This window comes from Tachypleus tridentatus, chromosome 7, assembly GCF_004210375.1.
Source record: "Tachypleus tridentatus isolate NWPU-2018 chromosome 7, ASM421037v1, whole genome shotgun sequence".
NCBI classification, from domain to species: domain Eukaryota; kingdom Metazoa; phylum Arthropoda; class Merostomata; order Xiphosura; family Limulidae; genus Tachypleus; species Tachypleus tridentatus.
Genome location: NC_134831.1, coordinates 149,983,670 through 150,002,394, shown reverse-complemented (window position 1 = coordinate 150,002,394; position 18,725 = coordinate 149,983,670). Strand labels below are relative to the sequence as shown.

The window sequence follows — 18,725 nt, the reverse complement described above, 5'->3', positions numbered from 1 at the left end:
TTTACAAATCTCTCTGAAAGTAGAAACTAAAGTTTCAAAATGTTTTGAATGAAAAACACTGACTTATTTATTTTTTAAATTACTTTTTTTATTTAACCTGTTTCATACAAATGGTGCTTGTATTGAAAAACTTGAATAAAAAAGAAGAGTGTATTTTGTTTCACTTGATAAAATACATATTTCAGTACATAGAAAGGTATTTGATCATGACAACACTAACGAATAATTAAAAAATCAATAATCTTACGTTCTTTACGGCCTGATATGCGACTGAGCAAACATCAGTAGTAATAGAAAAGGCGCACGAAAAGCAAAGTTTAAGCGAGGGTCGTATTCGGAGAGGTAACTTTTAATTGTATCAAGTTTAACTTGAAAACTATCAGATTCATTGGCAGACTAGCCTGCTTAAACAATCGGACAAAATCTTGGTGCCCGTACTAAATTCTAACAATGGCGCCCTCTCAAATTTTATAGTTTATTACTTAATAATATTTAAAATCGTGTTCATAAGTTAAGACCAGCGCCCTTTATCTATCTCTAACAGCCAAATTGATGTGGAACACTATAATAAGCACTGCATACGTTTAGACTTATAATATGCAGTCAATATTTATATTCCCCTTCTTGAAAGCCTCGCCACAGATAAATATAAAACACATTCATAGAGAAGCGTTTTAAACACCTAAACGCGTCGTCGCATTCTTTAGTCCACTGGTCTGGTTTTTAGAATTATGCTTATGCAATGGACGGAAATTCCCAACAACTTTCCATGTATAGACCTAGATTCATACATATATATCTGTCCTTGTATGACTGAATATAACTACGATGTATGCGTAGGCATACATACAAGTTACACCACCATACTTCTCTCCTGACTACTACCTCGTAGCTTTACGTTTTGTATAAAATATTTGAGAAAAATAATGAAACCATTGCGTAGTTGGAGCAAGTCCTGGACTTATTATTTAAAGCTGACAACAGAATGTAGGCTTCATACGTTAAAACAATAAATAAAATTTAAAAATAGGAGATAAGCCAGTAGACACTAAAAGCGCATATCTTCTAAGACGAGAAAGTTGCAGGAATCTGTAAATGTCATTAGAATATTAAATCAGCATTTTTTGTTTAAAAGTGTCCAATTGAATAATAACAAACAATCCTCTGGAAGTGATTGTGCTACTATATACTATAGTAAAGTTAGTTTTGATTACTTAAATATCGATTTGGTCACATTATTATTTTGCAATAATGAAATAATAACAGTAGTTTAATTTTGTTGGTATTCATATTTAATATAAGCCTACCTAACAAAGAAACATTTTTCCCAAGAAAATATTAAATTTATCAGCTATAATTGTTACAAGGATCAGCACTGTGTGAAACTTGTAAGTCGTCAAGATGTGTAATGGTGCAATGATGCACTGATATAAATTCAACTTATAACTGTAGTGTAAGGATTAATGAGCTTATTATGCCTGGCAATTTTACTGGCGAATTTCACCGATGAATATATGCCGATACTTGGCGAATCTTGCCAGCAATAATAAGAATGAACAGCATATTTCTAGTTTTTAATTTCAGCAGCAAGATTATTAGATTACCATTACCTTGCGTGTAAATAATAATTTTGCACGTGAGTCTGTGAGTAAAATGTTTAACAGACCCTCATAAAGTAAGCTGAATCTTGAATGTTTATTATATGGTTCGCAGTTGATTGGTCATAATATTGTGAAGCTTTGCAAGGCAATCAATAAGTGCAAAACAAAAAATCTGTATTTATTTTTTTCAGCATCAAAACTTCATATATATTCATGTATTATGTACAATAATATAATTTTTCAAAAATTAATATCACATCATGATAAATGTTGTTTAGACAATTGTAAAAGTTTGTTTGTTTCCCTAATTAGTAGTGTAAGACTAGAGGGAAGGCAGCTAATCATCGCCAATTCTTGGGCTACTCTTTTGCCAAGTCACAGTGGTATTGGCCTTCACTTATAACGCCCTCACGGCTGAAAGGGCGAGCATATTTTGTGTGATGGGAATTAGAATCCGAGACCCTCAGATTATGAGTCGAGCGCCCTAACCACCTGGCCTACCGAGCCATTTATAAAATAAATCAGTTTCTGGGCGTGCGTACATATCATCACTAGTTTCAGACCTTATGTCTAGCTGGTCATTACATGTCTGGTTGATAACGACATGCTATGACATATTATAAACACACAGCAATGGGGAATTTTGCTGGTGACATTCAGCGAAATTCCAGCAACCCGGATTATTAAATGAGAATGATGTCTAAATTATTCCTACATAATAATGTTTTAAATTTAATTTTTACAAGTTACAAGGACAATATCACATCTATTCGTTTATTTGATAGGGAGAACTATAAAGTCACTTCCCACATTGAACATTTCCAAATAATCAACAGGTAACTGATCATGACGAAAATTTTGAAACTACGTGGCCTGTTTATTGATCCAAAGATGATGAAGATTCTAAGCAACAGTTGCAACATACAGCAGTGAGAAATGCGACACAGAGACAAGAGCAGACACTTTCATGAAAATGATATCTCATTCTGACAATGTAAAAATATTCGCTAAACCATCAAGTCACCATACGCACAGTAATTTGTTTACCCAATATCCAGTTTAACCATTTGAAAACATTACATTCGATCCGACTGCTTACTATTGACAAATGGCTAATGGGGTTCGGCATGGCCAGGTGGGTTAAGGCGTTCGACTCATAATCTGAGGGTCGCGGGTTCGAATCCCGGTCGCACCAAACATGCTCGCCCTTTCAGCCGTGGGGCGTTATAATGTGACGGTCAATCCCACTATTCGTTGGTTAAAAAGGTAGCCCAAAGTCGGTGGCGGGTGGTGATGACTAGCTGCCTTCCCTCTAGTCTTACACTGCTAAATTAGGTACGGCTGGCACAGACAGCCCTCGAGTAGCTTTGTGCGAAATTAAAAAGAAACAAAACAAACAAACAAACATCTTTATCTACTAACATTCAAACTTATGTATATCAAAAACAGAGTTGTTCAGTTTAGTTCAATGAAGTTATGCACTGAATAGATCTTTAGATTGTTAGATGTTTAGCGACTAATATTTTCTTTCGTAGACGGAATTTTATTAATAGCTTCATAAATTCTAACTCTGGTTATTTCATTACAAACAGTATGATGTTTTTTAAATACTGGAATCATTAAATCGTTTATATATATAACACCTTGTTAAATTTATATATATGTAACACCTTTTTAATTTTAAATTTCGCCCATAGTTACCCGAGATCTGTCTGTGCTAGCCTTCCTTAATTTTTAAGTGATAGACTAGATTTGGTTTGCTTTGAATTCCACACAAAGCTACACTAGGGCTATCTGCGCTAGCCGTCTCTAATTTTGCAGCATAAGACTAGAGGGAAGGCAGCTTGTCACACTCACCTACTATTAACTCTTGAGTTTTCTTTTACCAACGAATAGTAGGATTGACCATAACATTATAAACCCTCATGGCTGAAAGAGCGTGTATGTTCAAGATCGGTATATTCATTTGTAAATATCTCAAGTTGTACTTATTTGATCTTCATAAAACTATTATTTATATGACCTTCAGAAAATATATATATCAAGTTACCATTTGAGGATATCTTATGGAAATCCACCTGAAACTAATCGAGGTAAAATATTGTTTCTCTTTTCCATGTCCGGTATTTCATTTTATGGTTTGGATGCTAATATTAGCAGCAGTTTGTATACTAAGAGAAATATATTTTTTTCGTATAAAAAAACAGTTTTCCTTTTACTATCTAGCTTATAGGATACACATCAGTAAGACAACAGAAAAGAAACTCCGAGACGCTGGAGGCTATGAAATTCGAAAACGAGGAGAAATAACACTGAAGGTATATTTTTATTTGTTTGTCGAGATCACAAAATAAAAGGTAATTATCTTCTTTTATATCAAAATAACGCTCTTAAAATATTAATATAGTTCTGAAATATTTAATTTTTGTGTTAATACCAAATCAATGAGGGCATGTATATCTACTAACAAATATCCCTATATTTCATTATATTGCCATCATTAGTGGCTATTTATGATTCATAGTTGTTGATTTTTTAAATTTCGCCCAAAGCTTCACGAGGACTATCTGCGCTAGCCGTCCCTAATTTAGCAGTGTAAGACTAGAGGAAAGCAGCTAGTCATCACCACCCACCGCAATCTTTTGGGCTGCTCTTTTATCAATGAATATCACGATTGATCGTCACATTATAACGGCCCCGTGGCTGAAAGAGCGAGATGTTTGGTGCGAGGGGAATTCCAACCCGCAACTCTCAGAGTACGAATCGAGCGCCTTAACCACTTGGCCATGCAGGACCTTCTTATAACGTAGATATTCAATGAAGATTGCTCTATGAGTTACTTTCATCTTCTCTTGGTTAACAGGCCTGGCATGGCCTAGCGCGTTAAGGCGTGCGCTTCGTAATCTGAGGGTCGCGGGTTCGCGCCCGAGTCGCGCCAAACATGCTCGTCCTCTCAGCCGTGGGGGCGTTATAATGTGACGGTCAACCCCACTTTTCGTTGGTAAAAGAGTAGCCCAAGAGTTGGCGGTGGGTGGTGATGACTAGCTGCCTTCCCTCTAGTCTTACACTGCTAAATTAGGGACGACTAGCACAGATAGCCCTCGAGTAGCTTTGTGCGAAATTCCAAAACAAACAAACAAACAAATTCTCTTGGTTAACACTAATTAAAGTCGTGGATAAATAAAATTGTCGATATTATAGAGAGAAAAACTTCGATACACAACTTAAACCATTTCTAAAAGGTTTCGACATTTACCATCTTCAGGAGTGAACTAGATATTACGTAAGTGTCGTACTTATTTCTTCTCAGCAAGGTCATGCGACTTGTGTATAAGTTCACTATTTCTGCACAATTCTCAAAAGACGTTCTGTTCCGTTACATTCTTACTCGGATGTTTACCGGATCTTCCTCTCCATTGAATAATTCATGATTCTTTTCTAAATTTTATTATTTCTAAAGATTCACGAATATTATTGACTCTAATACCCTTTGGTCGATACAATACTACTTTTTGTTTTGGGCCCGGCATGGTCAGGTGGGTTAAGGCGTTTGACTCGTAATCTAAGGGTCGCGAGTTCGAATCTCCGTCGCACCAAACATGCTCGCCCTCCCAGCCGTGGGGGCGTTATAAAGTGACGGTCAATCCCACTATTCGTTGGTAAAAGTGTAGCCCAAGAGTTGGCGGTGGGTGGTGATGACTAGCTGCCTTCCCTCTAGTCTTACACTGCTAAATTAGGGACGGCTAGCACAGATATCCCTCGTGTAGCTATGTGCGAAATTCCACAACAAACAAACAAAACTGATAAACGATATTTTAAATTAAATATCCTTTGGCTGAGCAAATACTATTGTTTTACCAGCAATATCTTATGCTGTGTTTTTGTTACATGTTTTGCTGTGCCTGAAATTTCAGTCCTTTAATTTTTATACATCCCTTATGTTTTGATAAACGATATTTTTAAATTATTCATATTTCGTTTGTCTTATATAAACACTTCCACATTTAATTTTATAAATTCCAGCATTTACCATTAACTGTATGGTATCTTCGGTATTACCTAAAATTTGTTTTACTTTCGTCTCTCCCATCTGGCACAGCGGCACGTCTGCAGACTCACAACCCTGGAAACCGGATTTCGATATCCGTGGTTGGCAGAGCACAGATAGCCCGTTGTGTAACTTTGTGCTTAATTCCAAACAAACAATTATTTTATTAATCGGTTTAAATATAGAGTAAAATACTTGTTGTTTAGTAAACACTTTAAATAAACTAAAATTAAACTTGGAACATATGGTAACACTAAATATTCCTTTTTTACTATTATCATAACTTGGTTTTAAGGTTAACACCTAAATGAAGTTCTTAACTGCTCTATCTACAGTAGTTTGGTTAAATCCTTTTTCAACTGCTACACATTTCATCAGTAACAAGTCATCTTGTTTTGTATATATTTTCAAAATTCTATGAATATAAGCGCAAAACATGGACATGTTTTTTTGTGTTTCTGTATGACATGATTCCTGGTGTAGTTGTATAAGAAAAAAAAAGGTTTCCGGTAAATAGATGTTTTCATGTTCGTTCCATTTGACATCTTACAAAGAAAGCTATTAGTTTTCTAAATCTCATATGTCAATTGGGTAGAAGGTTCGATGCTATTCGAATAGCTTGCAAACTCTGTTAATGCCAAATACATGTCCATACCAAGAACGTGATCTATATATCGTATACAAATACCAAGTTTAGATTTTACATCATTTATGGCTTTAGTTTCATGTGCATCCATACGTAACTCACACAACAATGGTGAAAGAGAGTATTTCATTGCTAACCGTTCCGTTTGTTGATAAAAGAAATACATTGTTAACCTGAAAAAATGGGTTCTCTACACATACCTTTGTTGTATTCATTATATCTATAGTTTCAACTAATGAAGTTTTATTTTGTAACAACGTATTTTCGAAATACTTAATTGCATCTTCTACTGAAACTATCGTAAATAATACTAAATCATACGATACTACCAAATCTTCCTTATTCAACGTCACATTTTTTAAAATTTTTAACAAGTTCTTGAGCTATATACAGTAAGTATTTGGCTATTTGTTATGATGATATATCAATAGTCAATACTATTGGCCTAAAACTGTCTTTCGTTTTATACATTTTTGGAAGTACATAAAATCTCAGAGTAATACAATTAGCTGGAATAAATCCACTCATCTCCGAGTCAGTTAAACAATTTTAACAGTTATTTTAAGCTGCGACATAATGCCTCATTAAACTGCTGTTTTAGTTTTTCATCAAGTACAAACTTTTATATGATAATTCCGTCATCTCCTGACAGATTTCAGATCTAATTACAGTTTTGGGCTCAGTAAGTCAACCCCTTTCGATTGACGTATCTTATCAATCCCAAAGTCTCATACATTAATTTATTCTAATCATGCTTAAAATAATTTCAATTTGAGGGTATGCTTGTACAGATTCTAATGAGTAATATACTCAAATCGGATATACACGCGCCCCACGCTTGTTATTGCTAACGCACAAATATAGGCAATAAAGGAAAAAAAAACATGTCTCATAGATTAATTTACTTTAATCTTGCCTAAAAAAATTTCAGATGCGCAGCTATTGAGGATTCCCTCTTGTCACTAATTCATTACGCTTACTGTAACATTGTCCTTAAGTTTTTCTAAATATTCTAATTCAATAAGCCTCCCACACTGTTATCATAGTCATATTTATTAATTACTACAATCTGCCCTCTTTGCCTGCTTTAGAAACCACTATATCTATATTGTCTCTTAATGATTTTACGATTTTTATTTCTATATTTTGTTACCTCTCCACAGGGTTGAAATTTCCTATAAGTTTATGATATTAAAGTCTAATTATGTTTTCAAAGTTCTCACCTATCACTTTATCTAGATTATTTTCTATATCTTTTGTGAATTCTTCATTTTTCATGCCTTAAATTTCACAAGCAAACTCTAAACCTTTATTTAATGCCCCAAAATAGCTGCTACTAAGAGCTACATCTACATTTAACGTTATACACAAGTGCCAAGTTTGGTTTGTTTTTGATTTGTTTTGAATTAGGCACAAAGCTACTCGAGGGCTATCTGCGCTAGCCATCCCTAATTTAGCTACTCTTTTATCAATGAGTAGTGAAATTGACCGTCACATTATAACGCCCCCACGTCTGAAATGGCGAGTATGTTTGGTGTGACAGGGATTCAAATCCGCGACCCTCGGATTATGAGTCGAGCACCTTAACCATCTAGCCATGCCGGCCCTCCCTGTAAAAGTGTTTTCGAGAAATACCTGGGTCCCCCACGAAGTTGGGTGAAAAAAATTTACCTTTGTGTGGACCTCGGGGTCGAGACGATTTGTTTGGCACCACTTAAAAGTTTGTGAATCCAGCAGTTTAGAGGAAGGACTTTTCTGAAAATCCCCAGGCACCCAAAGGAGTGGTGTAAAAATATTTACCTTTGTTCGAACCTCGAGATTAAGGAGAGTCGTTTGATTCAATTTAAAAGTCGTTGCGACCAACATGGTTTAGGTGAAGTTAAGTTACACGGGACACACACAGATACTGAATCTCTTATATATTTTAATTGAATTGTTATAATAAGCTTAATTTGACGTTTTCTTTATACAATATGTAGACATTTTATGAAATATGAAGGTTTTGTAGAATTTACTGTACTATGTAGAAATGAGAGTACAATATAGAAACCAGAATAAATGAAATACTCAGTGTATTTGTCATCGACCAATTAACTAGGAAATTCTGCACGTTTTTTTCAAGTTAGTCGTATGTACCGTTAGTCTCGAAATATATGTTCAATAGTTGTTTGTTCATTCAGAACGAATGCTATTCATCTAACCTTTTTATTTCTCGAGTCGAATGTCAGGCCAAGTCGATATGGACATCACTGACAAATCCAGGGCCAAATTCCATATCGACTAGGCCTGACATTCGACTCACGATATGCCGGTCGTGCGTTTAAATACCTTGAACGAACATACTCGTTCTTTCAGTCTTTGAAGTGTTATAATATTACGATCAGGTCCACCATCTGTTTGTAAAAAAGTTACCCAAGAATTGGCGATGGCCGGTTTGACCAACTGCTTTCCCATTGCTCTATCACTTCCAAATTAGAATCGGTTAGAGTTGATATTCCTCGAGTAGCTGAGTGTCAAAACTGCTTATAAGCTGTTTGTTATAGCCATGAAATTCGAGGCATTGACTCTTGTAGTATACATAATATTGAAATTAGGGTAAATAACAATATAGAAAAGTGTGAAATGGAGGAAGACTTTTGCTACTCTCTATCTGTTTAGCATAAATAAATAAACAATGGGGAAAAACGCTTTGATTATAACTGTTTTTGTTTTAACTGTGAAAATAGTATCATGATATGGGCTTGTTTTAATTGATTTGAGCTTGGTTCTCTGATTAAAGCAGTCACGGCTGTTTTGTCGTCATGATGTGGTCTGGACTTAACTGATTAGAACTTGGTTCTCTCATTAACCAGTTTTCTTACGCGCATGTGAATTTGCTCGAGAAAAGTTAAAGTTACTCAAGGCTAAAATGAAAAAACGTTTATGACCACAAGATTGAAGAGCATAAGTTCCATCCTGCTGACATGGTGTTAGTATTTTTACCAACTATAGAACATCCACTCAAAACTGGGCCTGGCATGGCCAAGCGCGTTAAGGCGTTCGACTCGTAATCTGAGGGTCGCGGGTTCGAATCCCCGTCACATCAAACCTGCTCGCCCTTTCAGCCGTGGGGGCGTTGTAATGTTATGGTCAATCCCAAGATTCGTTGGAAAAAGAGTAGTCCAAGAGTTGGCGGTGGGTGGTGATGACTAGTTGCCTTCCCTCTAGTCTTACACAGCTAAATTAGGGACAGCTAGCGCAGATAGCCCTCGTGTAGCTTTGCGCGAAGTTCGAAACAAACTTGATTCTCTTATTAAGGGCCCAGCATGGCCAAGAGTGTTAAGGCGTGCGACTCGTAATCTGAGGGTCGCAAGTTCGCATCCCCGTCGCGCCAAACATGCTCGCCCTTTCAGCCGTAGGGGCGTTATAATGTGACGGTCAATCCCACTATTCGTTGGTAAAAGAGTAGCTCAATAGTTGACGGTGGGTGGTGATGACTAGCTGCCTTCCCTCTAGTCTTACACTGCTAAATTAGGGACGGCTAGCACAAATAGTCCTCGAGTAGCTTTGTGCGAAATTAAAAACAAACAAACAAACAAACTCTTATTAAGACACTCATGAACGTTTTGTTATAATACGTCATTCTAGATAACACCATAAGGAAGAATCATACCTTTTATTCAGTAACACCAAATGATATCAGTTCCAATCCCAGGGTTGTTGACCTTCTCAAGTTGACCAACTCTAGGTTATGATTTGCTAGTTCTCAAGCCTTACTCATATTGAACATCTAGTTTACGTGAGATCAAGAACCGAGACGATATATTTTATCACACTCATTAAACATAACCCTTTATTCTCCTAAAAATAAAATAGCCAAATATTCGAAAGCGCTCAAGTTTTTGGCCTCGTTTTTAAAATATTTTATTCAAGATGAATAAATATTCATAAATGAATATTCCCTCGTTTCTATATTTTCAGACCAGGTGTTTTGTTTTGTATTTTTCCAAGCGATATAGTGTGTGATTAAGATACACATAAAATTCGTCCCCTTGATTTAGAGAAAACAATGACAATCAGTTTTCACAATAGTTTACTATGTCGAGGTAGGGACGAAAAATATAATCTATCAAAATGAAATAAGGACCAGTAGCACAGCGAAAGGACATGAACGGATATCGGAACCTTATTCCGGTGATACTTTATTAAAACTGTCATTTCCAGTAATACACGTCACTCAGGTCATCCAAACAGACTTCTTCTCACACATTCACCGCACTATCCCGATCCATGCTGACTCCCCAAAAAAAATCATGGTCTGTCATGTTCCGGAACATTCAGCAGACATTAATGAATAGTCATTTGTTATATTTTAGTGAATCTTCATTATTCAAGGTACGCTATCCCAATACTTATGATTGTATAGTGAACCTTCATTATTCAAGGTATGCTGTCCCAATACTTACGGTAGTATAGTGAACCTTTATTATTCAAGGTACGCTGTCCCAGTACTTACGGTAGTATAGTGAACCTTCATTATTCAAGGTACGCTATCCCAATACTTATGATTGTATAGTGAACCTTCATTATTCAAGGTATGCTGTCCCAATACTTACGGTAGTATAGTGAACCTTTATTATTCAAGGTACGCTGTCCCAATACTTACGGTAGTATAGTGAACCTTCATTATTCAAGGTACGCTGTCCCAATACTTACGGTAGTATAGCGAACCTTTATTATTCAAGGTACGCTGTCCCAGTACTTACGGTAGTATAGTGAACCTTCATTATTCAAGGTACGCTGTCCCAATACTTACGGTAGTATAGCGAACCTTCATTATTCAAGGTACGCTGTCCCAATACTTATGATAGTATAGTGAACCTTCATTATTCAAGGTACGCTGTCCCAATACTTATGGTAGTATAGTGAACCTTCATTATTCAAGGTACGCTGTCCCAATACTTATGGTAGTATAGTGAACCTTCATTATTCAAGGTACGCTGTCCCAATACTTATGGTAGTATAGTGAACCTTCAGTAATAAAAGCACAGAGAACCAGTTTTAAGTACAAAACTATATGTTTAGCTTCTAAAAGCTATACGTCTCTTATTGTCAATTAAAATATGCATGAATAATAAAATACTGTGTTTTATATTGAAACAAACTTAGTTTTCTAAGTTACGTAAAATTTCGGGTGAGAAAACAACTAGATTAGTTTATCAATTACTAACGTTCATATTTAACTCCTTACATTTTATTTAGTGTTGGCAATGGCGGCTACAGCACTAAAAATTATGAGGTGTGGGGAGGCTAAATTTTATTTTGGGTAAAACAAAACATCTTATACTCTTGTATAATTTTAAAGGGACTCGTTATTCCCTCCAAATTTTAGCTAAATTACACTGAGCCAACTTTGGGTTTAAAAAGTATTTTGTACTGAGTTTTGAAGCCCCAAAATTCTCGCATAGTTTTTGACCATTCTAGCATATTTAACCCTGGGGGGATAACAAATCCTTTGCCCCACTTTATCGCTACCCCTTAATATTGAAGTGACGTTTTCGTGAGTAGTTGTTTTTCGTGACTGTGCTTTAACTACAGTTTATTGAGTTATTAATGTGTAGAACTCCCAGATTATATGAAAATGTATACACTATTAAAAAATGGCTGATTAACTGTATATGTAACTCACCTTTTCAGTCTTGCACTTATCGATAAAGTGATTTATTAATCAGCATTCTCTAGTGAAATATTATTTACTCGAATAAAGTTAGCTAATAAATTAAATAATTCACACTTTTATGTTCTGGGGAATCCAATCCTACTCAATAGTTGTAGTTAACGAATCCAATTTCTAAAGATTTATCGTTATTTGTTAAATTAATCAGTTTTGTCGAAGCTGTGTCTAATACAATTCTTTCAGTGTTTCTTTGAAAGTTCATTATTATCATTTGTTGTTTTACCTTTATTTTAATTTCACCATTTTAAGTTACTACAAAGTAGGAAATACTTAATATCGTATCGCATCAGGAATTTAGAACTTTTCGAAAATTTAATTTGTGAAACGTATTACTTTTATTTCTTTTTGATGATACTTCTAGGGTAAGGGAAAACAACCAACATACTGGTTGTTTGGAAAAGCTGGCTTCGACAAAGAGCTACCGTTACCCACAGAGGACGACGGGTAGGTTGATTTCATATTCACATCTAGCCTAATTGTTATACCATTCATATAATTATAAAAAAATATGAATAACGCAGGTGAAGTTATCGTCCACATCTATCTGCCATAAACTAAATTTCAGTGTATTCCACACGTCTAACATTACGTAATTTTAATATTCACGATTACGTTCCCTCTTCAGTTTTTTCCCCTCAGTATATATTAAAAACACAAAATAAACAGCTCGGTTCAGTGAATTTTAAAAACTGAACTGTTTATTTCATGTTTCTAATATATATCGGGAAAAAAACTGAAGAAGGAACGTGGTCGTGAATAGTCCATCACAACTACCTTGTTGAACTGTAAAATTTCATGAAAATAAAACAAAAAACTTACAGAATATTCATATGTAACTCGTCATGTTTTTTTTTTATACTGTATGCTTGTAATTTAGTGGTCAGTGACAGTCTACAGAGGCAACGAACTGGCTTCTAGTAGCGAAAAGGTTAAGAAACGTTGCTTTAACATACCTGTTAAGTTTGGTGACATTCGGTGCAGTTGTTCTCCAGTTATAAGCGACAAAATAAACTTTTGTCAAATAATGGTTTGAACATGTGTGAGAAATTATGCACTCATAGGGTAATAAAAGATGCTAATATTTTGTTATAGTCAAACTATATAATGTAAATTCTAAAGTTATGCTGTTCGATCAGACAACCACAGAACAGGTGGTGGGTTATCAACTAACTGTTTTCCTTTATTCTATCAGTTCGAAATTGGAAATAGTTATGTATAAGTAACCCTCCGGGTGTTTTGTGTGATACTTCTAAAACTAACAAACAATGCTCTTATTTATACACTCAGTTTTATCAGACTATTAGACATTTTTATTACTAATTATCTGACCATATATAAGAGAGGAAGATCGTTTTGAGACTGAAACAGTTACGTTAAAATGGAGAATGATACATCTTTCCCTTATCCATGCTAGTTTTTCATATAGTTCAACATTTAGTTTGGTTTCGTTTGTTTTGAATTTCGCGCAAAGCGACACGAGGGCTATCTGCACTAGCCGTCCTTAATTTAGCAGTGCAAAACTAAAGGGAAGGCAGCTAGACATCACCACCCATTGCCAACTCTTGGGCTACTCTTTTACATAGTGGGATTGACCGTCACATTGTAACGCCCCCACGGCTGACAGGGCGAGCATGTTTGGTGTGCCTTAACCACCTGGCCATGCCGGGCCCTCACCATTTAGTTGAAATTAACTAAAGAAGTTATTTTACATGTTCTTAGGTAAATCAAGTCAGATTTAAGTAGCATACACATATACCAAAGTTCTTTTTCAGCGTAAATTGCTGAAGTTATAATTACTTTATATTCGAGAAAACAATAAATAGTTTTTCACTTATCAAAAAGAACATTTTAAAGAAATCTTTCACGTACAACCATAAAATTCGCCACAAATGATAAATGATCAATCTTAACGAAGGAAAATAATATTAATCATCGCAAGATAAAAACAACTTTTTTTTGGATAATACAGGGTGTTCGGAAAGTTACTGTGCACTTATATATTTATTAACAGACATGTTTCAATATAGAATACAAGAGGTAAATATGAATGACAATTATAAACAATGTTGAAAGTGACCACCGTTGGCATCAATACAGGCTTGGATCCTTCTCATTTTGTTTCTAAACACCGCTATCAGCGTTTGGCATCATCCACTGATCCTGTTTCCCGAAACTTATCAACAAGGTTACGAACTGCATTGCGATGTAGTACAAGTGTATCTGGGAATTTTTCAGCAAATCGCTGTTGCACCACATCTATGTATCTACCACCTTCTCGGAATACGTGTTCGACGAGCCATACACGTTCTCCAGTTGCTAAAACCATATTGGGATCAAAATCTGTAATATAATAACATATGATTACAAAACTGCACAGTGACTTTCCGAACACCCTGTATAATACATTTGTACCTTTCGTTCAAGCAACATGCACTCCACCTTCAGCAGTATTCGACGATCACGTAAACGGGTATGTGCTCAAATATAATCGACTGTGTGTCTTTTTAGTCAGGTATTCAAAATATCACCAGAGTGTATCAAAGCTTATTTGTGATACACACAAAAATCTGTATATTTAAAATAATTGCTGATGTTTCACAAATTACAAAGTAACTCACGTTAAATATGGACTTTTTAATTTATAAGTAGAACGAATTATGTTCATCAAACTCATCTCATTCAACTTTATTCTTCTTCTTTAAATAGTTGCACACGTTTATTTAATTATAAACAGTTATTTACTGAATGTAAAATAAGGAAGATTCCCACGAACAAGTTACTTTTCACCAATTATAGGTAACATCCTGTGTCAAAATGTTAGCAGCTGTGATGCATATCTTTAGTTTGCTTGGGTGAAAGTTAAGATTTGATTTTAAACTGGAAGGCGTATTTTTGTCGCTAAAATAGATGTTTTTCTTGTTGCTGCCGCAGAGAGGAAAATCATGGGTAAGTTATTATTTACTTTATTTTAATAAAGTTACAGCGAAATAAATAATAGTTTTGAACCAAAGCTCAAATCTGTTCTAACTATGAACGTTTTAAATTTAGATGTGTTTAGAGAAAGACTACTGATGTTTGTTCAAATCTGAGTGCAGTGAGAAAATATCGCTTTTCTTCTTCGAAATGTTTTTGACTCATTGACCTTTTTAACACTTCCAAATATTCCTTTAATAACAGCTTACGTCTTTTAAAAGTTTGCTTCATACGTCTGGCTCTTAAAAATCCGTGTTTCCTGCAAATGTAAATAAGTTAGATTCGCTTTTATAATTTTGATTTTATTTACGCAGGAAAACCTTAATGTTGGTACTTTTTTACTCAACTATACGACAAACAGACCCACTTAGTTTCAGGAATCCATTTCTAAAGTGTTTCTATTTGCATAATTACATATTTTGAGGTTGTTCAATAATCCTATAAAACTCCGTATTAACGCTGTATCTTGTAACAACTAAACTGATAATCTACAAGTTTTGATTTTCCTGTAGTCGATTAAGATAATTTTCATATCAAAACCTTTAAGACTGAATGTTCCATCATGAAACTGTAATACATAACACGTATAGTCAAGGGCTTGTAGAATGTTATGATAATACACGCTTAGTTCGAATAATCGTTCTGCCGTTTCCAGATTTAAGAACGAAGATATTTTTAAAGCTTTGGGTAGGAAGAAAGCAGATGGATCAGAAACGAATTCTGCCCAAACTCCTGACGAGGAGATTTCTAAAGATTGCAATTCTCCAATAACCGAAGCTAATGTAGACGCGGTGGCAACAGATTTGCTCAAGTTAACTCCAGCTTTGGCGGATATCGAAAGGAAGATACAGACTCCTTTAGACTCTAATAAAATCGTAATTTCGTCTGTTAATAACAACAACGGTTTTAATAAACGAGAAAAGTGGACGTTCCCATTTAGTTCCAGTCGCATAAAGAATATTGACCAGCAAATACGAGGGATAAGAGAAGACGGGTTAAACATGTCTAACCCGACCCTGAGCAGGGACAGTAGTAGCAGGTCCAGCACAGCTAGTCTTATGGATATAATTTCTCAGTTGGAGACAGTTTCTCTTGAGAGTCACGTGACCGAGACTATCTAACTCAACAATGTCTGGTTCTGACTTTAAAAATTCTAATAAGAAACAAAACTGTAAGCTACGAAAACTGCAACAACTTCTTCAAGACAAAGCTAAATAATTGAGATTACATAACTCTCTACTTTTTATTGTGTAGATAAATTTCTCAAAATATATTCTTTTTCGAGAAGCAGAATGGTAACATTCTATATTTATTCTTACTCTATGACCTTCACTGGCAATATCATCTATCTGATTCTTCACTACAATGTTATTTTTGTCAGAAACTGTACAACTAAAGTTAACAGATATGAACAAAAATATAATCCACTTGGAATGTGTATATGGTTAATGTTAAGAAATCCAAACTAATTACACGAAGGACGACGTGAAATCTATATACTATACGTTGTAACGTATAATTCATATACAGTACAAATGTTCTCAACGCAAAATACAAAAGTCGTTACGTTACAGGACGTACTTAACTATCACGGAAATTCAAATACCATTATTTATAAAAGTAAAACAATATCCATTCAACAATACAAAATATATAAGTCATCAGCGTACTAGCCAAATAAAGAAGCTGTATTATTAATTTACAATATTAAATGAGTACTCCTACTATCAAGGTGTACTCTGCAAGAAGTACGTGTATCAACTTAAAAAAAAAACGCATAACATGAACAAATACGTCTGAAGTACTTCGCCATTAGCAAAAATGAAATAATTCTGTACACGTGCCATCAACTTGTATTCTACTTGATGTATCTGATCACCATAGTGCAGTCCATACGAAATACATGTGCCATCAGCGCATCAGTAATAAAATCATATGTAGGTACATATACTCTGCATAATAACATACTGTAAATTGAGAATTAACAAACTGTTATGTAAGAAGCACAATTATAACAGTTTATCTACTAGTGAATGTCAGATTTATTCTCTTAAAATCAAACAATAATCCATCAAGCTGCGAATGTAGAACTGTTTCATATCGGGCCGCCGACAAACCACACTCGTAGTTTAGACGTGTCTGCAATAATATCATCGCTCAAGGATATCAAAACTAGAGTTCTCAGAATATTTAAATCCATGTAATAGCGAATTTATCACTCTGAGCAGCCAGAAACAAACACAAAAACGTCTTGCTAAGAGAACGTGTAAGTCCCTCGTTTCTATATTTTCAGACCAGGTGTTTTGTTTTGTATTTTTCCAAGCGATATAGTGTGTGATTAAGATACACATAAAATCCGTCCCCTTGATTCAGAGAAAACAATGACAATCAGTTTTCACAATAGTTTACTATGTCGAGGTAGGGACGAAAAATATAATCTATCAAAATGAAATAAGGACCAGTAGCACAGCGAAAGGACATGAACGGATATCGGAACCTTATTCCGGTGATACTTTATTAAAACTGTCATTTCCAGTAATACACGTCACTCAGGTCATCCAAACAGACTTCTTCTCACACATTCACCGCACTATCCCGATCCATGCTGACTCCCCCAAAAAAATCACGATCTGTCATGTTCCGGACCATTCAGCAGACATTAATGAATAGTCATTTGTTATATTTTAGTACACCAATAAGCTTTCTTTCTAGTCTGCAGTAATGTCAGGAAAACACTATACCTCACCTAAAATTTGTTTTTGAACTTCTTTTTGTTTCTGGGTTATCTAGTCATATCTATAGTTTTTAAAAAGATGATCTATTTAATAATACCCTTTTTTAATTTTCAAACAGCTATAACATCTTTATAAAATAGATGAAAATTAAATTTTCAGTCAAAATATTATACCTTTTTTTCTATTTTATTAGACTAAATACACCTAATAAGTGATTCAAAGCTCAAATGCTTTACATCTAGTGTAACATGTACTTTCACGTTGTTGCAATACCAAACGTTCCCAGTAGGTGATCTAAACACTTTACCCAAAGAGAAAATAATGTTATTATTTTATGAGACTAACCTTATGAAATACGTGATCCAAATAGTAAACAAGTCACATCCAGTATGGTCTGTAGGCTACATATGTCCATCTTTATAAGACAAAGCACTCCCAATACATGTTCTAAAAAATAAACACATTCACAGTTTTGTGACAGTGTGTAATGTAGAGAGTAAATACTTACATTATTATGTGAGATAAAACACACCCAATATGTGATCCGACCAGTAAATGCTTTCAATATTTTAGACCAAACACTTCCAAATATTTGATCGAAACAGTATGTATTTCATGTTCAATAAGGCATATAGGTTGCATACACTTTTTTTGTCAAGGCAAACAGATCCACTATGTCATTCACAAGGTAACAAAACATCATTTTGTTTGGGCGAAATTTGTTTAAATTGTGAATAAGAGAGTAAATAATTTAATAATATTCTTAGGCTAAATCACTAAAGTGATTAATTAATTTTTAATATTTAAATATCTTAGATCTGGAATCTGTTTGAGTTTCTTTATAGCTTTGAAGGTGGATACACTACAATTAATTCTAATACTGCCTCAACTGCACTGCTGACTGATACTTGACTGACTTTCATTCCATACAATAACCTCAGTAACGTTTAAATTTGTTATGTTTCAAAACTTAATTCCACCTCTCAGCTAACAGGGATCCGGAACC

At 34.8% G+C, this 18,725-nt stretch overlaps 1 protein-coding gene across 1 annotated transcript in view; it reads left to right on the top strand.

Moving 5' to 3' along the window:
* The window catches only part of LOC143256894 (retinal guanylyl cyclase 2-like), an 86,706-nt gene extending 71,611 nt beyond the window's left edge, over window positions 1–15,095 (top strand). Inside the window, exons 16-18 of the mRNA XM_076514722.1 lie at window positions 3,828–3,919; window positions 12,373–12,455; window positions 14,943–15,095. Of these exons, the coding sequence (XP_076370837.1) occupies window positions 3,828–3,919; window positions 12,373–12,455; window positions 14,943–14,961 (194 nt within the window). The 3' untranslated portion in view covers window positions 14,962–15,095. The remainder of the gene's footprint in view (window positions 1–3,827; window positions 3,920–12,372; window positions 12,456–14,942) is intronic.
* Window positions 15,096–18,725: the final 3,630 nt, after the last annotated feature.